The following is a 21205-nucleotide window of genomic DNA, read 5'->3' as shown; positions in this document are numbered from 1 at the left end:
AAGATAAATAATCCTCAAGCAAATTGTGGTTCTACGACAGAGCTGGGAGGATCGCAGCGTCTCACTTAGGATTTGTTTATAGCAAAACGGACCTCTCAAAGCCATCCCAGAGCAATGTCAAAACAATCAGCCTCCCGGATAAGCGGAAAACAAATTCAACTCTGCAGCCACTGCATGGAAATGTTGGCTCGGATTCAGTATCAGAGCATGATGACCTGTTCTCATGAGAACTTAGAAATGATGAAGGCAGATCTATTCATCAACCAGCACTTTCCTCGTGTAAAGGCAGGCATCAACAAATGTTTTTGTGGGCATTCCATATATTCACTTCTTAATCCCCACTATGCCTATCAAAGTAGTGTAGTTAGCCTATACTGTATCAATTAATACGGCTGATGGAACAGATCAGAATGTTAAGTTGAAAATGTTGACAAACTATTATTTCTTCACATTTTAAGCGCAGCGATGTGCACAAGTCAATAGGCCTTAAGGCGCAAATGTCCCCCCCCCCCCCCCCCCCAAAAAAAATGTGATTTGCAGGAAAACACCATGTACTACACATATGAACGGTTTCATGGACAGAGATGGCATTATCCTAGTCATATTATCAACCTGTGATAATGGTTGCAAAACCAATAGAACAAGAGAGCTCATAAGAGGAGGTCTTTTATAAAATAATTACCTCTAGGCAAACGAGGAAGGTCTTTAAAAAAATAATTACCTCCATGCCTACGAGGAGGTCTTTATAAAATAATTACCTCCATGCCTACGAGGAGGTCTTTTATAAAATAATTACCTCCATGCCTACGAGGAGGTCTTTTATAAAATAATTACCTCCATGCCTACGAGGAGGTCTTTTATAAAATAATTACCTCTAGGCAAATGAGGATTATTATATACTTGGCTTCTGGCATTATATACCTGGCTACTGGCATTATATACCAGGCTACTGGCAATCTCACACCTGGCTACTGGCATTGTACCACCCTGGCTTGCTTCTGAAGCTAAGCAGGGCTGGCCCTGGTCAGTCCCTGGATGGGAGACCAGGTGGTGTTGGAGGGCCAGTAGGAGGCACTCTTTCCTCTGGTCTAAAAAAATTATTGCAACGGCCCAGGGCAGTGATTGGGGACACTGCCCTGTGTAGGGTGCCGTCTTTCGGATGGGATGTTAAAATGAGTGTCCGGACTCTCCGAGGTCATTAAAGATCCCATGGCACTTATCGTAGGGGTGTTAATCCCGGTGTCCTGGCTAAATTCCCAATCTGGCCCTCAAACCATCATGGTCACCTAATCATCCCCAGTTTACAATTGGCTCATTCATCCCCCTCCTCTCCCCTGTAACTATTCCTCAGGTCGTTGTTGTAAATGAGAATGTTTTCTCAGTCAACTTACCTGGTAAAATAATGGATAAAATTAGAAAATTATACACCTGGCTAAAACATTACTATAGCTCTTTTGGAATCACTTTTATAGATAACTTTGACACCTGGAAACAGAAGATACTCTACTGGAATAACGGAGTCCATCCAACTGATCTTGGCTCCTGGAACTCTGTCCACGCATTTCAAGTATGCGTTGAGACAATGATTTATCAATGACCCAAGCCCACCTCAGCTAATCCCTACCACTGTGTCACTGAGTTGTCATAATGCTTCAGCAAATGTACATTATACAGTGTCTGCAACCTGGTTTAGGTTGACACACCTAGGTTGGCACACCTATTAAGACGAGGTGCTGGCTAGCGGACTAGAACACCTATTAAGACGAGGTGCTGGCTAGCGGACTAGAACACCTATTAAGACGAGGTGCTGGCTAGCGGAGTGGAAACTTGAAAATAAAAGAGAGCCGCACACTCTAGGAGCTCAGATTTAATACCAACAAAAAAAATTATAATTATACCCTGATGAAGACAGCTTGGCTGTTGAAACGTTAGTATTACATTTTTGCATCTGAGCTCCTAGAGTGTGAGGCTCTCTTTGATTTTTAGGTTGACAGTCAACCTGCCAGGGAGGGTATTTACAAACAGTACAGGAATGAAATCATCAACATCAAATCTTTACTAAAGCTGGAGAAATTTGTTTTAAAGCAGTATCCAAATCCATCGGATGTCGTGATCACAATATAGAAGCCATATCTTGGAAAACCAAAGTTCCAAAGGCTGGGCCTAATACAGTGTGTAATAGGTCAGGCTGGGCCTAATATAGTGTATAATAGGTCAGGCTGGGCCTAATATAGTGTATAAGAGGTCACACAAGAAGTCTGAGGCAAAAGGTATGGCATATAAGTCTGGCAGCCCAACAGGTGGCAAATGTACTGCAAATTGAGAAATCAAGTGACAAAACTAAATAAAAATAAACTATATTATGAAACAAAAATCAATTATATAAAGAATGATAATGAAAATTTTTGGAGCACCTTAAATTTTATTTTGGGAAGAAAGGCAAACTCGTGCTCCATCGTTCATTGAATCAGATGGCTCATTCATCACAAAGCCCACTGATATGGCCAACTTCTGTAATGATTTTTTTATTGGCATGATTAGCAAATTTAGGCATAACATGCAAACAACAAACGCTGACAGTACACATCCAAGTATATCTGACCAAATTATGAAAGACAAACATTGAAATTTTGAATTCCGTAAAGTGAGTGTGGAAGAGGTGAACAAAAATTGTCTATCAAAGAATGACAAGCCACCGAGTGTTTGACCACCTGGATGGTAAATGACTGAGGATAATAGCGGACGAGATCGCCACATCTTCAATTTAAGCCTACAGGAAAGGGTTCCTCAGGCCTGGAGGGAAGCTGAAGTCATTCCCCTACTGAAGAATAGTTAAAAGCTCCCTTAACTGGCTCAAATGACCCGACCAATCAGCCTGTTACCAACCCTTAGCAAACTTCTGGAAAACGTTGTGTTTGACCAGATACAATGCTATACACGTCAGCTACTATAGAGACTGAAATGACTGCAACACTAAACAAAGAGCTGCAGTTAGTTTCAGAGTGGGTGGCAAGGAATAAGTTAGTCCTAAATATTTATAAAAACTAAAAGCATTGTATTTGGGACAAATCATTCACACTAAACCCTAAACCTCAACTAAATCTCATTATGAATAATGTGGAAATTGAGCAAGTTGAGGTGACTAAACCTGCTTGGTGTAACCCTGGACTGTAAACTGTCATGGTCAAAACATATTGATACGACAGTATTTAGATGGCGAGAAGTCTGTCTATAATAAAGTGATGCTTTACCTTCTTAACAACACTATCAACAAGGCAGGTCCTACAGGTCCTAGTTTCTACCTTCTTAACATCACCATCAACAAGGCAGGTCCTACAGGCTCTAGTTTCTACCTTCTTAACAACACTATCAACAAGGCAGGTCCTACAGGTCCTAGTTTCTACCTTCTTAACATCACCATCAACAAGGCAGGTCCTACAGGCTCTAGTTTCTACCTTCTTAACAACACTATCAACAAGGCAGGTCCTACAGGCCCTAGTTTCTACCTTCTTAACAGCACTATCAACAAGGCAGGTCCTACATGCCCTAGTTTCTACCTTCTTAACAACACTATCAACAAGGCAGGTCCTACAGGCCCTAGTTTCTACCTTCTTAACAACACTATCAACAAGGCAGGTCCTACAGGCCCTAGTTTCTACCTTCTTAACAACACTATCAACAAGGCAGGTCCTACAGGCCCTAGTTTCTACCTTCTTAACAGCACTATCAACAAGGCAGGTCCTAGTTTCTACCTTCTTAACAGCCCTATCAACAAGGCAGGTCCTACAGGTCCTAGTTTCTACCTTCTTAACAGCACTATCAACAAGGCAGGTCCTACAGGCCCTAGTTTCTACCTTCTTAACAACACTATCAACAAGGCAGGTCCTACAGGCTCTAGTTTCTACCTTCTTAACAGCACTATCAACAAGGCAGGTCCTACAGGCCCTAGTTTCTACCTTCTTAACAACACTATCAACAAGGCAGGTCCTACAGGCCCTAGTTTCTACCTTCTTAACAACACTATCAACAAGGCAGGTCCTACAGGCCCTAGTTTCTACCTTCTTAACAACACTATCAACAAGGCAGGTCCTACAGGCCCTAGTTTCTACCTTCTTAACAACACTATCAACAAGGCAGGTCCTACAGGCCCTAGTTTCTACCTTCTTAACAACACTATCAACAAGGCAGGTCCTACAGGCCCTAGTTTCTACCTTCTTAACAACACTATCAACAAGGCAGGTCCTACAGGCCCTAGTTTCTACCTTCTTAACAACACTATCAACAAGGCAGGTCCTACAGGCCCTAGTTTCTACCTTCTTAACAGCACTATCAACAAGGCAGGTCCTAGTTTCTACCTTCTTAACAGCCCTATCAACAAGGCAGGTCCTACAGGTCCTAGTTTCTACCTTCTTAACAGCACTATCAACAAGGCAGGTCCTACAGGCCCTAGTTTCTACCTTCTTAACAACACTATCAACAAGGCAGGTCCTACAGGCTCTAGTTTCTACCTTCTTAACAGCACTATCAACAAGGCAGGTCCTACAGGCCCTAGTTTCTACCTTCTTAACAACACTATCAACAAGGCAGGTCCTACAGGCCCTAGTTTCTACCTTCTTAACAACACTATCAACAAGGCAGGTCCTACAGGCCCTAGTTTCTACCTTCTTAACAACACTATCAACAAGGCAGGTCCTACAGGCCCTAGTTTCTACCTTCTTAACAACACTATCAACAAGGCAGGTCCTACAGGCCCTAGTTTCTACCTTCTTAACAACACTATCAACAAGGCAGGTCCTACAGGCTCTAGTTTCTACCTTCTTAACAGCACTATCAACAAGGCAGGTCCTACAGGCCCTAGTTTCTACCTTCTTAACAACACTATCAACAAGGCAGGTCCTACAGGCCCTAGTTGTGTCGCACCTGGACTACAGGGGTCCCAAGCTTGTAGCGTCATACCAAAGAAGACTCGAGGCTGTAATCGCTGACAAAGGTGCTTCAACTAAGTACTGAGTACAGGGTCTGACTACATATGTAAATGTGATATTGCAGTTAATATAAAAAAAAAATTAAATTCAAAAAAATAATTATACAAATCTGTTATTATGGGGTATTGTGTGTAGATTGATGAGTTACTTTTAAAAAAAATCAATTTTAGAATAAGGCTGTAACGTAACAAATTGTGAAGAAAGTCAAGGGGTCTGAATACTTTCCCTTCGACGGGCAGACGGGCTTGGGACATTTTTGGCAAAATTAGGATATGCCCACGTCACCATTACACCCCTGGTTGTTGCTGACAGATCAGTCACCGGCTGGCTCCACATGATTTGTAAAATAAATAAATGAATAAATAAAAATAACTCAAAGTTAGAGTGAAGCAAAAATTACCTTTTTTTTATTTCAGTAACAAAACAAAAGATAAAATGTGTTTTGAACAGTGTCACAACAATGTACCACATGAAATCTGGAGCTCCCTTTTATGAAAGACTGTACAGCGATCACTGGACATCTTGCAGAAAAAGCCATTGCTGATTTTGACATGAAACCTTCTCACTGCTCACCATCATTAATGCTTCAATACATTTGCGTATTCACATTTCATTAGAAGGGGGCAATACTGTGGTAGAGCGGACATGTTTCTTCGATAGGAAATGGATTTTTACAGTCTTCTCTCTGTTGGTTTTGGGACACTAGGGACCGGTTTCCCACAGATTAAGATGAGTTTGACATCACAACAAAAAAAAAAAAACTGTCATTGATCTTGCTCCTTAGTTCAGGACTATTAATCTGTGACCAGTAGAGAGGCCCTAGGCCAAGAAACACAAGCTGGGCAACTGGCACCTCTGACTTCTACCGTTAAATATTCTGTCACATAACAGGAAGTGACTGTAAGTTAGATATTGGAAGCTGTGGAGATCATCAATCTATTACTGTCATCTTGAAAAGGAAGCTTACTGCTATGGTAAATGAGGCGAATTGGGTTAACTCACTACTCATGTTGATATACACCCCCCCCCCCCCCCCTCAACATCGAATTAGTAACTTTTTCAGTTACACTACTGATTAGGCCAGTTTGCTGACGATGGCCTGGTTGAGAGTATTCAGCTGATTCGTCCATTTATCTAAAGCCATGTATCGGGCTCCGTTCCTCTTCTGGTGATCCAGCTCCAACAGTTGGTTGACTTGGTCGATGCGGCCGTTGATCGTGCTGACAGGTATCGGAAGAAATAGAAGGTCAAATTATGGTAAATTCATTTAAAAAAAAAGAATTAACTTATGGTGCATTTAAAAGTTCTACAATAATCATGATATCATCAACATGCAATTTACCCGTCTAGAATGCACTGAACTAGCAGGCTTTCCACGTCGCAGACATAGATGTTTAATTCCTGAAGGAGACAAAAAAACAAAAAAAAGTTAAAAAATATAAAAACTTAAAAATGTAGAGAAAATATATATTTTTTTAAATTCAAAATAAAATTAAATGCTAGAGATCTTACCTTGGAAATAAAAGGTATGTGTATTCTCGTGTAAGGCTTGATTAATTTGATAAGCACTTGCGTCCTTATATTTCGTAATAACTCTGAAAGACAAAAAAAAAAAAAAAATCAAGAAAAATCTATTATTGTTAAAAAAAAAAAAGCATGCTTACTAACTTACTAATGAAGTAAACATTAACGAATCAGTCTGAAAGGGACGTCTATAGACCATACCTTCTATGTGTTCTCTTATGAACGGATCATCCATTATGTTACTGTGATTGGTCTTCAGGATCTTCTCAAACTCTGTGATGTCATTGTTCTGGTAGGAACTGGAGGGGGGAGTTTAAACATCAGTTTGCATTCAATAATCAAACCGTTTGTGTAGCAGACAAACAGCCAAAGCAACAACAAAAACACGTCCAAGAAAAGTTTGATTGTGAATAGTGAATGAGATGCAGTATTACCTGACCAAGTTAGTCATTGCAAGGATGTCTGGATCATTTTTATAGGGTTTAGCCTAAGAGGAATCAAATGGCAGCGTGAGTAAAGATACTCCAACACGATGCAAACTGTACCACTAAACTGTTCACTAAAATAGGAACCGGCGATAGGCTCCTTTATACAATATGTTTAGGACATCTTTACAAAAGCAAACTCTAAAAAGTCTGTACTATAGAGATTAATCCATAAAACCACATTTCCCACCTTCATTGAAAAAGTTTAAAAATAAATAAATAATAATAATAATAATAATTCAATCGGAGTCTGGGGGAACCATCCCTAAGAGATTAATCTCTTATCACTAATGAGACCTTTCATACCTCCTGTGAGTCGAATGGGTTGATTCCAGACTTCATCAGCATGTTGGCCAACACCAGGTACTTCAGACAGGTGGTTCGTCGAGGACTTCCTGATTCATCGTAGTTCTTAAACGCCTCGAAGAAGTCTGTGTGAGCCTTCTCAAACTCCCCTTCTCTCAAATGCATTTTACCTCCACACTCTGGAGAAAACAAAAACAAGAGACTGGACAACATGGTCCTGATAAAGGATCCCCTCTACTCGTCTCCTACTTAAAATCCATTGGAGGACTAGGTCACAGAGGAGGGACCTAGGATCTTCTTCTCCAATACGTTTTGACAAAGAGACGAGGAGAGAGGATGCCAGAAAAATAGTGAAAACCCTTGAGGAAGAGCCCTTGAATGTGTCTAGGTTATATAGTTATATAGTTAAGGTGTAGGTAGGGATGTGGTTATATAGTTATATAGTTAAGGTGTAGGTAGAGATGTGGTTATATAGTTAAGGTGTACGTAGAGACGTGGTTATATAGTTAAGGTGTAGGTAGAGACGTGGTTATATAGTTAAGGTGTAGGTAGAGACGTGGTTATATAGTTAAGGTGTAGGTAGAGATGTGGTTATATAGTTAAGGTGTAGGTAGAGATGTGGTTATATAGTTAAGGTGTAGGTAGAGATGTGGTTATATAGTTAAGGTGTAGGTAGAGATGTGGTTATATAGTTATATAGTTAAGGTGTAGGTAGAGACGTGGTTATATAGTTATATAGTTAAGGTGTAGATAGAGATGTGGTTATATAGTTAAGGTGTAGGTAGAGACGTGGTTATATAGTTAAGGTGTAGGTAGAGATGTGGTTATATAGTTAAGGTGTAGGTAGAGACGTGGTTATATAGTTATATAGTTAAGGTGTAGGTAGAGACGTGGTTATATAGTTATATAGTTAAGGTGTAGGTAGAGATGTGGTTATATAGTTATATAGTTAAGGTGTAGGTAGAGATGTGGTTATATAGTTATATAGTTAAGGTGTAGGTAGAGACGTGGTTATATAGTTATATAGTTAAGGTGTAGGTAGAGATGTGGTTATATAGTTATATAGTTAAGGTGTAGGTAGAGACGTGGTTATATAGTTATATAGTTAAGGTGTAGGTAGAGACGTGGTTATATAGTTAAGGTGTAGGTAGAGACGTGGTTATATAGTTATATAGTTAAGGTGTAGGTAGAGACGTGGTTATATAGTTAAGGTGTAGGTAGAGACGTGGTTATATAGTTAAGGTGTAGGTAGAGATGTGGTTATATAGTTATATAGTTAAGGTGTAGGTAGAGATGTGGTTATATAGTTAAGGTGTAGTTAGAGATGTAGTTATATAGTTAAGGTGTAGGTAGAGACGTGGTTATATAGTTAAGGTGTAGGTAGAGATGTGGTTATATAGTTATATAGTTAAGGTGTAGGTAGAGACGTGGTTATATAGTTATATAGTAAAGGTGTAGGTAGAGATGTGGTTATATAGTTAAGGTGTAGGTAGAGACGTGGTTATATAGTTAAGGTGTAGGTAGAGACGTGGTTATATAGTTAAGGTGTAGGTAGAGATGTGGTTATATAGTTATATAGTTAAGGTGTAGGTAGAGACGTGGTTATATAGTTAAGGTGTAGGGGGAGATGAGGTTATATAGTTAAGGTGTAGGTAGAGATGTGGTTATATAGTTATATAGTTAAGGTGTAGGTAGAGACGTGGTTATATAGTTAAGGTGTAGGTAGAGATGTGGTTATATAGTTAAGGTGTAGGTAGAGACGTGGTTATATAGTTAAGGTGTAGGTAGAGATGTGGTTATATAGTTAAGGTGTAGGTAGAGATGTGGTTATATAGTTAAGGTGTAGGGGGAGATGTGGTTATATAGTTAAGGTGTAGGTAGAGATGTGGTTATATAGTTATATAGTTAAGGTGTAGGTAGAGACGTGGTTATATAGTTATATAGTTAAGGTGTAGGTAGAGACGTGGTTATATAGTTATATAGTTAAGGTGTAGGTAGAGATGTGGTTATATAGTTATATAGTTAAGGTGTAGGTAGAGACGTGGTTATATAGTTAAGGTGTAGGGGGAGATGTGGTTATATAGTTAAGGTGTAGGTAGAGACGTGGTTATATAGTTATATAGTTAAGGTGTAGGTAGAGATGTGGTTATATAGTTAAGGTGTAGGTAGAGATGTGGTTATATAGTTATATAGTTAAGGTGTAGGTAGAGACGTGGTTATATAGTTAAGGTGTAGGTAGAGATGTGGTTATATAGTTAAGGTGTAGGTAGAGATGTGGTTATATAGTTAAGGTGTAGGTAGAGATGTGGTTATATAGTTAAGGTGTAGGTAGAGATGTGGTTATATAGTTAAGGTGTAGGTAGAGATGTGGTTATATAGTTAAGGTGTAGGTAGAGATGTGGTTATATAGTTATATAGTTAAGGTGTAGGTAGAGATGTGGTTATATAGTTAAGGTGTAGGTAGAGATGTGGTTATATAGTTAAGGTGTAGGGGGAGATGTGGTTATATAGTTAAGGTGTAGGTAGAGATGTGGTTATATAGTTATATAGTTAAGGTGTAGGTAGAGACGTGGTTATATAGTTATATAGTTAAGGTGTAGGTAGAGACGTGGTTATATAGTTATATAGTTAAGGTGTAGGTAGAGATGTGGTTATATAGTTATATAGTTAAGGTGTAGGTAGAGACGTGGTTATATAGTTAAGGTGTAGGGGGAGATGTGGTTATATAGTTAAGGTGTAGGTAGAGACGTGGTTATATAGTTATATAGTTAAGGTGTAGGTAGAGATGTGGTTATATAGTTAAGGTGTAGGTAGAGATGTGGTTATATAGTTATATAGTTAAGGTGTAGGTAGAGACGTGGTTATATAGTTAAGGTGTAGGTAGAGATGTGGTTATATAGTTAAGGTGTAGGTAGAGATGTGGTTATATAGTTAAGGTGTAGGTAGAGATGTGGTTATATAGTTAAGGTGTAGGTAGAGATGTGGTTATATAGTTAAGGTGTAGGTAGAGATGTGGTTATATAGTTAAGGTGTAGGTAGAGATGTGGTTATATAGTTATATAGTTAAGGTGTAGGTAGAGATGTGGTTATATAGTTAAGGTGTAGATAGAGATGTGGTTATATAGGTGAGGTGTAGTTAGAGACGTGGTTATATAGTTATATAGTTAAGGTGTAGTTAGAGATGTAGTTATATAGTTAAGGTGTAGGTAGAGATGTGGTTATATAGTTAAGGTGTAGGTAGAGACGTGGTTATATAGTTAAGGTGTAGGTAGAGACGTGGTTATATAGTTATATAGTAAAGGTGTAGGTAGAGATGTGGTTATATAGTTAAGGTGTAGGTAGGGATGTAGTTATATAGTTATATAGTTAAGGTGTAGGTAGAGATGTGGTTATATAGTTAAGGTGTAGTTAGAGATGTAGTTATATAGTTAAGGTGTAGGTAGAGATGTGGTTATATAGTTAAGGTGTAGGTAGAGACGTGGTTATATAGTTAAGGTGTAGGTAGAGATGTGGTTATATAGTTATATAGTTAAGGTGTAGGTAGAGATGTGGTTATATAGTTATGGTGTAGGTAGAGACGTGGTTATATAGTTATATAGTTAAGGTGTAGGTAGAGACGTGGTTATATAGTTATATAGTTAAGGTGTAGGTAGAGACGTGGTTATATAGTTATATAGTTAAGGTGTAGGTAGAGATGTAGTTATATAGTTAAGGTGTAGGTAGAGATGTGGTTATATAGTTAAGGTGTAGGTAGAGACGTGGTTATATAGTTAAGGTGTAGGTAGAGACGTGGTTATATAGTTAAGGTGTAGGGGGAGATGTGGTTATATAGTTAAGGTGTAGGTAGAGATGTGGTTATATAGTTAAGGTGTAGGTAGAGATGTGGTTATATAGTTAAGGTGTAGGTAGAGACGTGGTTATATAGTTAAGGTGTAGGGGGAGATGTGGTTATATAGTTAAGGTGTAGGGGGAGATGTGGTTATATAGTTAAGGTGTAGGTAGAGATGTGGTTATATAGTTATATAGTTAAGGTGTAGGTAGAGATGTGGTTATATAGTTAAGGTGTAGGTAGAGATGTGGTTATATAGTTAAGGTGTAGGTAGAGATGTGGTTATATAGTTAAGGTGTAGGTAGAGACGTGGTTATATAGTTATATAGTAAAGGTGTAGGTAGAGATGTGGTTATATAGTTAAGGTGTAGGTAGAGACGTGGTTATATAGTTATATAGTTAAGGTGTAGGTAGAGATGTGGTTATATAGTTAAGGTGTAGGTAGAGATGTGGTTATATAGTTAAGGTGTAGGTAGAGACGTAGTTATATAGTTAAGGTGTAGGTAGAGATGTGGTTATATAGTTAAGGTGTAGGTAGAGACGTGGTTATATAGTTAAGGTGTAGGTAGAGATGTGGTTATATAGTTAAGGTGTAGGGGGAGATGTGGTTATATAGTTATATAGTTAAGGTGTAGGTAGAGATGTGGTTATATAGTTAAGGTGTAGGTAGAGACGTGGTTATATAGTTATATAGTTAAGGTGTAGGTAGAGACGTGGTTATATAGTTAAGGTGTAGGTAGAGATGTGGTTATATAGTTATATAGTTAAGGTGTAGGTAGAGATGTGGTTATATAGTTATATAGTTAAGGTGTAGGTAGAGACGTGGTTGTATAGTTAAGGTGTAGGTAGAGACGTGGTTATATAGTTAAGGTGTAGGTAGAGATGTGGTTATATAGTTATATAGTTAAGGTGTAGGTAGAGATGTGGTTATATAGTTAAGGTGTAGATAGAGATGTGGTTATATAGGTGAGGTGTAGGTAGAGACGTGGTTATATAGTTAAGGTGTAGGTAGAGATGTGGTTATATAGTTAAGGTGTAGGTAGAGACGTGGTTATATAGTTATATAGTTAAGGTGTAGGTAGAGATGTGGTTATATAGTTAAGGTGTACGTAGAGATGTGGTTATATAGTTAAGGTGTAGGTAGAGATGTAGTTATATAGTTATATAGTTAAGGTGTAGGTAGAGACGTGGTTATATAGTTAAGGTGTAGGTAGAGATGTGGTTATATAGTTAAGGTGTAGGTAGAGACGTGGTTATATAGTTAAGGTGTAGGTAGAGACGTGGTTATATAGTTATATAGTTAAGGTGTAGGTAGAGATGTGGTTATATAGTTAAGGTGTAGGTAGAGACGTGGTTATATAGTTATATAGTTAAGGTGTAGGTAGAGATGTGGTTATATAGTTAAGGTGTACGTAGAGATGTGGTTATATAGTTAAGGTGTAGGTAGAGATGTAGTTATATAGTTATATAGTTAAGGTGTAGGTAGAGACGTGGTTATATAGTTAAGGTGTAGGTAGAGATGTGGTTATATAGTTAAGGTGTAGGTAGAGACGTGGTTATATAGTTAAGGTGTAGGGGGAGATGAGGTTATATAGTTAAGGTGTAGGTAGAGATGTGGTTATATAGTTATATAGTTAAGGTGTAGGTAGAGACGTGGTTATATAGTTAAGGTGTAGGTAGAGATGTGGTTATATAGTTAAGGTGTAGGTAGAGACGTGGTTATATAGTTAAGGTGTAGGTAGAGATGTGGTTATATAGTTAAGGTGTAGGGGGAGATGTGGTTATATAGTTAAGGTGTAGGTAGAGATGTGGTTATATAGTTATATAGTTAAGGTGTAGGTAGAGACGTGGTTATATAGTTATATAGTTAAGGTGTAGGTAGAGACGTGGTTATATAGTTATATAGTTAAGGTGTAGGTAGAGATGTGGTTATATAGTTATATAGTTAAGGTGTAGGTAGAGACGTGGTTATATAGTTAAGGTGTAGGGGGAGATGTGGTTATATAGTTAAGGTGTAGGTAGAGACGTGGTTATATAGTTATATAGTTAAGGTGTAGGTAGAGATGTGGTTATATAGTTAAGGTGTAGGTAGAGATGTGGTTATATAGTTATATAGTTAAGGTGTAGGTAGAGACGTGGTTATATAGTTAAGGTGTAGGTAGAGATGTGGTTATATAGTTAAGGTGTAGGTAGAGATGTGGTTATATAGTTAAGGTGTAGGTAGAGATGTGGTTATATAGTTAAGGTGTAGGTAGAGATGTGGTTATATAGTTAAGGTGTAGGTAGAGATGTGGTTATATAGTTATATAGTTAAGGTGTAGGTAGAGATGTGGTTATATAGTTAAGGTGTAGATAGAGATGTGGTTATATAGGTGAGGTGTAGTTAGAGACGTGGTTATATAGTTATATAGTTAAGGTGTAGTTAGAGATGTAGTTATATAGTTAAGGTGTAGGTAGAGATGTGGTTATATAGTTAAGGTGTAGGTAGAGACGTGGTTATATAGTTAAGGTGTAGGTAGAGACGTGGTTATATAGTTATATAGTAAAGGTGTAGGTAGAGATGTGGTTATATAGTTAAGGTGTAGGTAGGGATGTAGTTATATAGTTATATAGTTAAGGTGTAGGTAGAGATGTGGTTATATAGTTAAGGTGTAGTTAGAGATGTAGTTATATAGTTAAGGTGTAGGTAGAGATGTGGTTATATAGTTAAGGTGTAGGTAGAGACGTGGTTATATAGTTAAGGTGTAGGTAGAGATGTGGTTATATAGTTATATAGTTAAGGTGTAGGTAGAGATGTGGTTATATAGTTATGGTGTAGGTAGAGACGTGGTTATATAGTTATATAGTTAAGGTGTAGGTAGAGACGTGGTTATATAGTTATATAGTTAAGGTGTAGGTAGAGACGTGGTTATATAGTTATATAGTTAAGGTGTAGGTAGAGATGTAGTTATATAGTTAAGGTGTAGGTAGAGATGTGGTTATATAGTTAAGGTGTAGGTAGAGACGTGGTTATATAGTTAAGGTGTAGGTAGAGACGTGGTTATATAGTTAAGGTGTAGGGGGAGATGTGGTTATATAGTTAAGGTGTAGGTAGAGATGTGGTTATATAGTTAAGGTGTAGGTAGAGACGTGGTTATATAGTTAAGGTGTAGGTAGAGACGTGGTTATATAGTTAAGGTGTAGGGGGAGATGTGGTTATATAGTTAAGGTGTAGGTAGAGATGTGGTTATATAGTTATATAGTTAAGGTGTAGGTAGAGATGTGGTTATATAGTTAAGGTGTAGGTAGAGATGTGGTTATATAGTTAAGGTGTAGGTAGAGATGTGGTTATATAGTTAAGGTGTAGGTAGAGACGTGGTTATATAGTTATATAGTAAAGGTGTAGGTAGAGATGTGGTTATATAGTTAAGGTGTAGGTAGAGACGTGGTTATATAGTTATATAGTTAAGGTGTAGGTAGAGATGTGGTTATATAGTTAAGGTGTAGGTAGAGATGTGGTTATATAGTTAAGGTGTAGGTAGAGACGTAGTTATATAGTTAAGGTGTAGGTAGAGATGTGGTTATATAGTTAAGGTGTAGGTAGAGACGTGGTTATATAGTTAAGGTGTAGGTAGAGATGTGGTTATATAGTTAAGGTGTAGGGGGAGATGTGGTTATATAGTTATATAGTTAAGGTGTAGGTAGAGATGTGGTTATATAGTTAAGGTGTAGGTAGAGACGTGGTTATATAGTTATATAGTTAAGGTGTAGGTAGAGACGTGGTTATATAGTTAAGGTGTAGGTAGAGATGTGGTTATATAGTTATATAGTTAAGGTGTAGGTAGAGATGTGGTTATATAGTTATATAGTTAAGGTGTAGGTAGAGACGTGGTTGTATAGTTAAGGTGTAGGTAGAGACGTGGTTATATAGTTAAGGTGTAGGTAGAGATGTGGTTATATAGTTATATAGTTAAGGTGTAGGTAGAGATGTGGTTATATAGTTAAGGTGTAGATAGAGATGTGGTTATATAGGTGAGGTGTAGGTAGAGACGTGGTTATATAGTTAAGGTGTAGGTAGAGATGTGGTTATATAGTTAAGGTGTAGGTAGAGACGTGGTTATATAGTTATATAGTTAAGGTGTAGGTAGAGATGTGGTTATATAGTTAAGGTGTACGTAGAGATGTGGTTATATAGTTAAGGTGTAGGTAGAGATGTAGTTATATAGTTATATAGTTAAGGTGTAGGTAGAGACGTGGTTATATAGTTAAGGTGTAGGTAGAGATGTGGTTATATAGTTAAGGTGTAGGTAGAGACGTGGTTATATAGTTAAGGTGTAGGTAGAGATGTGGTTATATAGTTATATAGTTAAGGTGTAGGTAGAGACGTGGTTATATAGTTAAGGTGTAGGTAGAGACGTGGTTATATAGTTAAGGTGTAGGTAGAGACGTGGTTATATAGTTATATAGTTAAGGTGTAGGTAGAGACGTGGTTATATAGTTAAGGTGTAGGTAGAGATGTGGTTATATAGTTATATAGTTAAGGTGTAGGTAGAGACGTGGTTATATAGTTAAGGTGTAGGTAGAGACGTGGTTATATAGTTAAGGTGTAGGGGGAGATGTGATTATATAGTTATATAGTTAAGGTGTAGGTAGAGATGTGGTTATATAGTTATATAGTTAAGGTGTAGGTAGAGATGTGGTTATATAGTTATATAGTTAAGGTGTAGGTAGAGATGTGGTTATATAGTTATATAGTTAAGGTGTAGGTAGAGACGTGGTTATATAGTTATATAGTTAAGGTGTAGGTAGAGATGTGGTTATATAGTTATATAGTTAAGGTGTAGGTAGAGATGTGGTTATATAGTTAAGGTGTAGGTAGAGACGTGGTTATATAGTTATATAGTTAAGGTGTAGGTAGAGATGTGGTTATATAGTTAAGGTGTAGGTAGAGATGTGGTTATATAGTTAAGGTGTAGGTAGAGACGTGGTTATATAGTTAAGGTGTAGGTAGAGATGTGGTTATATAGTTAAGGTGTAGGGGGAGATGAGGTTATATAGTTAAGGTGTAGGTAGAGATGTGGTTATATAGTTATATAGTTAAGGTGTAGGTAGAGATGTGGTTATATAGTTATATAGTTAAGGTGTAGGTAGAGACGTGGTTATATAGTTATGGTGTAGGTAGAGATGTGGTTATATAGTTATATAGTTAAGGTGTAGGTAGAGATGTGATTATATAGTTATATAGTTAAGGTGTAGGTAGAGATGTGGTTATATAGTTATATAGTTAAGGTGTAGGTAGAGACGTGGTTATATAGTTATATAGTTAAGGTGTAGGTAGAGATGTGGTTATATAGTTATATAGTTAAGGTGTAGGTAGAGACGTGGTTGTATAGTTAAGGTGTAGGTAGAGACGTGGTTATATAGTTAAGGTGTAGGTAGATACGTGGTTATATAGTTAAGGTGTAGGTAGAGACGTGGTTATATAGTTAAGGTGTAGGTAGAGATGTGGTTATATAGTTATATAGTAAAGGTGTAGGTAGAGACGTGGTTATATAGTTATGGTGTGGGTAGAGATGTGTCTACCTCTGATGACTCCCATGATGAGAGGGTGAGGGATGGCAGACTTGATGTGTAGAGACTGTTCATACAGCGCCTTCAGCTTCTTGTTGTTCTTCTGGGCCGTATACATCTGGATCTCCAGAGCATAGATCTCTAAGAGCTGGGTGCCTTTCTTCAGGTCATCCTCACCGTCATCCGTCTATACACCAAGACAGAACATGGGACAACTACTAATCATCCGTCTATACACCAAGACAGAACATGGGATAAAAACGAATCATCCATCTATACACCAAGACAGAACATGGGACAAATACTAATCATCCATCTATACACCAAGACAGAACATGGGACAAATACTAATCATCCCTCTATACACCAAGACAGAACATGGGACAAATATAATCATCCGTCTATACACCAAGACAGAACATGGGACAAATACTAATCATCCCTCTATACACCAAGACAGAACATGGGACAAATATAATCATCCCTCTATACACCAAGACAGAACATGGGACAAATACTAATCATCCGTCTATACACCAAGACAGAACATGGGACAAATATAATCATCCCTCTATACACCAAGACAGAACATGGAACAAATACTTGAGAGATAATTTCACACAGACACTTGAGGACGAACAGGGCATTCTAGATTTCCAGAATGATTCCACAATCATACTAGCCCAGCGTCAGGTCTGTTTGTGTTCTCTTGCCTCCTGTGGTCACGACAACAGCCATAGGAGTTGTCCAAACAGTACAAACAGATCTCAGACCAGGCTACAATCGTACAATATGATTCCAATGATCTATTGTCACTAAGAACACACAAGAATGTTTTCATTATGATGTTATAATGCTGAATTAGATTTGGTGGTAAAACCTCTGTGAAAACCTCTGATTGCATTGATGAGGAGTGTTTCTTCACCTGACAGGACTGGTGCAGCTGCCTCAGGATCTTCTGAAGCTTACCATACTCTTCTCTCTCCAGGTACAACTTCCCAAGCTAAAGCATAGGACAAGGAGGAGTGAGGAATTAAACTAAATTACTTTACAGTATCAACCTCAGCGTCTCCATAAAAACTATATGCCACATATGTTTTAATATTTGCATTAAAAAAATATATGATATTGTGGATGGAATCAATGACATTATATGAAAAGTTTTAGTTTTAAAATCAAGCCTACTTTAGTGTTGGTTTTAAACCAAAGCCGGTCGTTTTTGGCATCCTTTAATGCATCCAACGTTGTTTCATAAAACTCTTGCAGCAAGTCCATCTGAAAATAAACAAAGAAGTCAAGTAGAACCCTCTGTACAGTCAGAGGTTTCTCTTTTCTTTTTTTTACCCCAAATTTCATGGCTTCCAATTGGTAGTTACAGTCTTGTCTCATCGCTGCAACTCCCATACGGACTCGGGAGGTCGAGAGCCATGCGTCCTCCGAAACACAACCCAACCAAGCCGCACTGCTTCTTACACATCCAATACACATCCAACACGGAAGCCAGCCCGCACCAATGTGGCGGAGGAATCACTGTGCACCTAGCGACCTGGTCAGTGTGCACTGCGCCCGGCCCGCCACAGGAGTCGCTACTGCGCGATGAGACAAGGATATCCCTGCCAGCCAAACCCTCCCTAACCCGGATGACGCTGGGCCAATTGTGTGTCACCCCATCAACCTCCCGTTCGCGGCCAGCTGGGCTCAAACCCAGATTCTCTGTGGCACAGCTAGCACTGCGATGCAGTGCCTTAGACTTCTGCGCCACCCGGGAGCCCCACATTCAGGAGATTCTCAATTGTGCATGCATATACGTCCAGGACTAGCTTTAAAATCAGGGTATTGAGAACCAACCCGAACCAACCCACTTTTCCATCATTCAAAACAGCTCAGATTTATGCTTGATTCTGTGCACCATTGTTTGTTCTTAAATGTCACACACATTACCTGCTTTGACGTTGAGATATAATCAAGGATGGAATTGATGGATTTTTCAGAATAGTTTCTTGTAACTGCACTCCGGATGTATGTCAACAGCTGCTTGTACCTGTTCATCATTTCAGGGAAATTTGTCTGGAGGGAAAAAGACAAAAAAATATATATGTAATTCAAGTGCTAATTTAGGCAGTACGGGATGGTAGCAGTTCTTTACAAAAAATGAACAAATATGATCAAATATTTAGCACAATGAAGAATATATTTTCTAAATATTGAATATATATATATATATATATGCTACAGCATATTTACTGTCATGTCTGCTGCTTACCAGTTTGAAGTTAATCTTAATCATCTGTTTCAAGGCCTTGAAACCCCATTCTCCTTTCTCACCCTCCAGCTCTAAGACCTGGGGAAAGATCGATTTAATAAAAGGATTGCCACAGGAGGCTGCTGGCACCTTAATTGGAGAGGACAGGCTCAGAGTAATGGCCAGAATGGTATCATTACAAATACATGGTTTGATACGACTCCATCCCAGCCATTATTATGAGCCGTCCTCCCCTCACCAGCCTGCTGTGATGTGTGTGTATGTGTATGTGTATGTGTGATGTGTGTGTATGTGGTGTGTGATAACTAACCTTCTGGAAGCTGATGAGAGCTGCTTTGGGGTCATCCTCCTTCAGAGCCTTTGAATTGTAGTATTGATTCTCTAAATCAACATTGGGCTCAGAGTTGCTGTCCTCCGAGTATTCCTGAAATCATACAATTCATCATCACTGCAGTTTACAAGATCAACACCCACTATTGATATTCAGCTAGCTAGCTAGCTCATGATATGTGTTTGTTTTGGTGATTTGTGAAGCAAACAGCTGGATCGTTTAACGGTGCAAAAGGTTTAACAAGAATTAGTTGAAACTTGCAATAGTAACTGAACAAATCATTAGAGACATAGCTGGCTAACTAGCTAACAGTTAGCTGTCAATGATGGGAGAACCATCAACAGCTAGTTCAGCTGCTAGCTAGCTAGCTACTAAGTGGAGTGCAACATGGAATGTTTACGCTGATTAGCTAGCTAGCTAAACACGTTGTATATGGTAATCAGCGACAATATCCATATATATATTTACTTCTGAGGAGTTTACCAGATCATAATCCTCTTCATCATCGCACATGAAGTCATCTTCCATATCAGACATCTTTACTACGAAGCTAGCTAGATCGATAGCACCCTTGCTAGTGGCAGCAGACCGTCGCAGCAAAGATACCAGCGCTTCTACGTCATCCGCCGTGAATGCCTTGCTGCGCAGCGTGAACATGAGAGGGAATCGTGATTCCTTTGAACTGGTCCCTTTTCCTACTCTTCCGTATTGTTTCGTTTTGTTACAATGAATGTGTTTGCAGCTGATCTAGAAACAGTTACTTTGTTTAACAGAAAGCGTTTGAGGTAGCGATTTTTGGTGGGTAGAGCTGGTCGTAGATCAGCTTTTCAATAATATCCGGGACTCTCGTGTGACAGTCAGCTGATATAGTATTAGGTGTGTTTCTATATATTTTTTCCCCTCAGTACAGTACTCCAGATAGATCTAGTTGCAATTAGATTTGGTGATTTAACAATAGTCTAAAACCAACCGGTAAGAACTGGTATTTGGTTTGAAAAAATGGCAGCACACCCGCCAAAGACAAAGATTCTGATAAGTGCAAATAAAAGGTGAGTTATCGTGATAATTTTCGAAATAGTACTGGTAATTACAGTTGCTAAAACTATCCATGCATGTATTAAACATTTTATAGTAGGCTACAGTAAAGTAAGATAGTTTTTTTTTACTCCTCAAATCACTCCTTGAATTGGGCAGTCATTTGCATTTTCCCGATGTATTGTATTCCTAGGTTGCAAAACCTGAAAGAGGCCTTCGAGAAAAAGTATGGAGAAGCACCTCTTTTTTACGCACAAGCTCCTGGAAGAGTCAATCTAATAGGTATGTAAACACATTTCATATCTATATAGCTATGCTATTATAACGCAGAAATCCATAAATACGGTATAAAGACAACTGATGTACAGGGAAAAAAATATATATCAATGTGATCCTTCATAAAGGCTAGCTCTAAATCGTAACCGTAACTCAAAACATTGTCTTTCTTAATTCATTACTGTTAGGAGAACACATTGACTACTGTGGTTATGCTGTGCTCCCAATGGCTATTGAGCAGAGTATTCTTGCTGCGGTCACTGTCAATGATTCCAAGAAAATCAACCTGGCCAACACAGAACCTAAATACAAGTAAGATCTGCCACACCAAGCTTTTTATGCACATGCAATTCACCTATAATCATCATATGTAAGGATCTTCCAGAATCTGTCTTGATTTGCTGCCCATCTAGATGAATTGACGACTGTATTGGATTAACTATCAAATGTTATTTAATTAGAGACGGCTCTCTCAAAATCATAAAATGGAGAGTTTTTTTTTTTTTACAGGGACTTTACAGTCTCTTCAGAAGATATGGAGATAGACAAGGACAATCCTCAGTGGTACTATTACTTTCTCTGTGGGGTGAAAGGGATTCAGGTGAGTCATGTAGACTCTGC

General features: G+C 38.3%; 2 protein-coding genes across 7 annotated transcripts in view; one reads left to right on the top strand and one right to left on the bottom strand.

The window, feature by feature from the left end:
• Window positions 1-5362: 5362 nt before the first annotated feature.
• cops2 (COP9 signalosome subunit 2) lies at window positions 5363-19897 on the bottom strand. 5 transcript variants are annotated; one of them, XM_036960644.1, is made up of 13 exons: window positions 19742-19897; window positions 19253-19366; window positions 18943-19020; window positions 18621-18746; window positions 17865-17954; window positions 17560-17682; window positions 16692-16866; window positions 7301-7479; window positions 6944-6996; window positions 6711-6808; window positions 6498-6580; window positions 6328-6386; window positions 5363-6205 (listed from the first exon to the last, which is right to left on the bottom strand). In XM_036960644.1, the coding sequence occupies exons 1-13, from the start codon at window positions 19808-19810 to the stop codon at window positions 6061-6063; spliced, it is 1392 nt and encodes a 463-aa protein (XP_036816539.1). In that variant the 5' UTR covers window positions 19811-19897; the 3' UTR covers window positions 5363-6060. The 5 variants fall into 5 exon arrangements, with proteins under 5 accessions (XP_036816539.1, XP_036816546.1, XP_036816560.1 ...); XM_036960651.1 differs by having other exon boundaries at window positions 17572-17682; XM_036960665.1 differs by having other exon boundaries at window positions 17605-17682.
• A 10-nt stretch (window positions 19898-19907) lies between these two features.
• The window catches only part of galk2 (galactokinase 2), a 12094-nt gene continuing 10796 nt past the window's right edge, over window positions 19908-21205 (top strand). The window contains exons 1-4 of one of the 2 annotated variants that reach the window (XM_036960677.1): window positions 19908-20322; window positions 20502-20590; window positions 20773-20896; window positions 21095-21185. In XM_036960677.1, the coding sequence (XP_036816572.1) occupies window positions 20273-20322; window positions 20502-20590; window positions 20773-20896; window positions 21095-21185 (354 nt within the window). In that variant the 5' untranslated portion in view covers window positions 19908-20272. The remainder of the gene's footprint in view (window positions 20323-20501; window positions 20591-20772; window positions 20897-21094; window positions 21186-21205) is intronic. The other variant, XR_005039228.1, reaches the window with a different exon arrangement.

This window comes from Oncorhynchus mykiss, chromosome 2 (genome assembly GCF_013265735.2).
Source record: "Oncorhynchus mykiss isolate Arlee chromosome 2, USDA_OmykA_1.1, whole genome shotgun sequence".
Lineage (NCBI taxonomy): Eukaryota > Metazoa > Chordata > Actinopteri > Salmoniformes > Salmonidae > Oncorhynchus > Oncorhynchus mykiss.
The sequence above is the reverse complement of the archived record's forward strand: the minus strand, read 5'-3'. Positions and strand labels throughout refer to the sequence as shown.

Coding starts and splice junctions, on each gene's coding strand:
- cops2 (XM_036960644.1), bottom strand. CDS start 19,810: ATGTCTGATATGGAAGATGACTTCATGTGCGATGATGAAGAGGATTAT. Junction 19,367..19,741: donor ATCTGGTAAACTCCTCAGAA/GTAAATATATAT, acceptor GTATGATTTCAG/GAATACTCGGAGGACAGCAA. Junction 18,747..18,942: donor TTAAGATTAACTTCAAACTG/GTAAGCAGCAGA, acceptor TTTTCCCTCCAG/ACAAATTTCCCTGAAATGAT.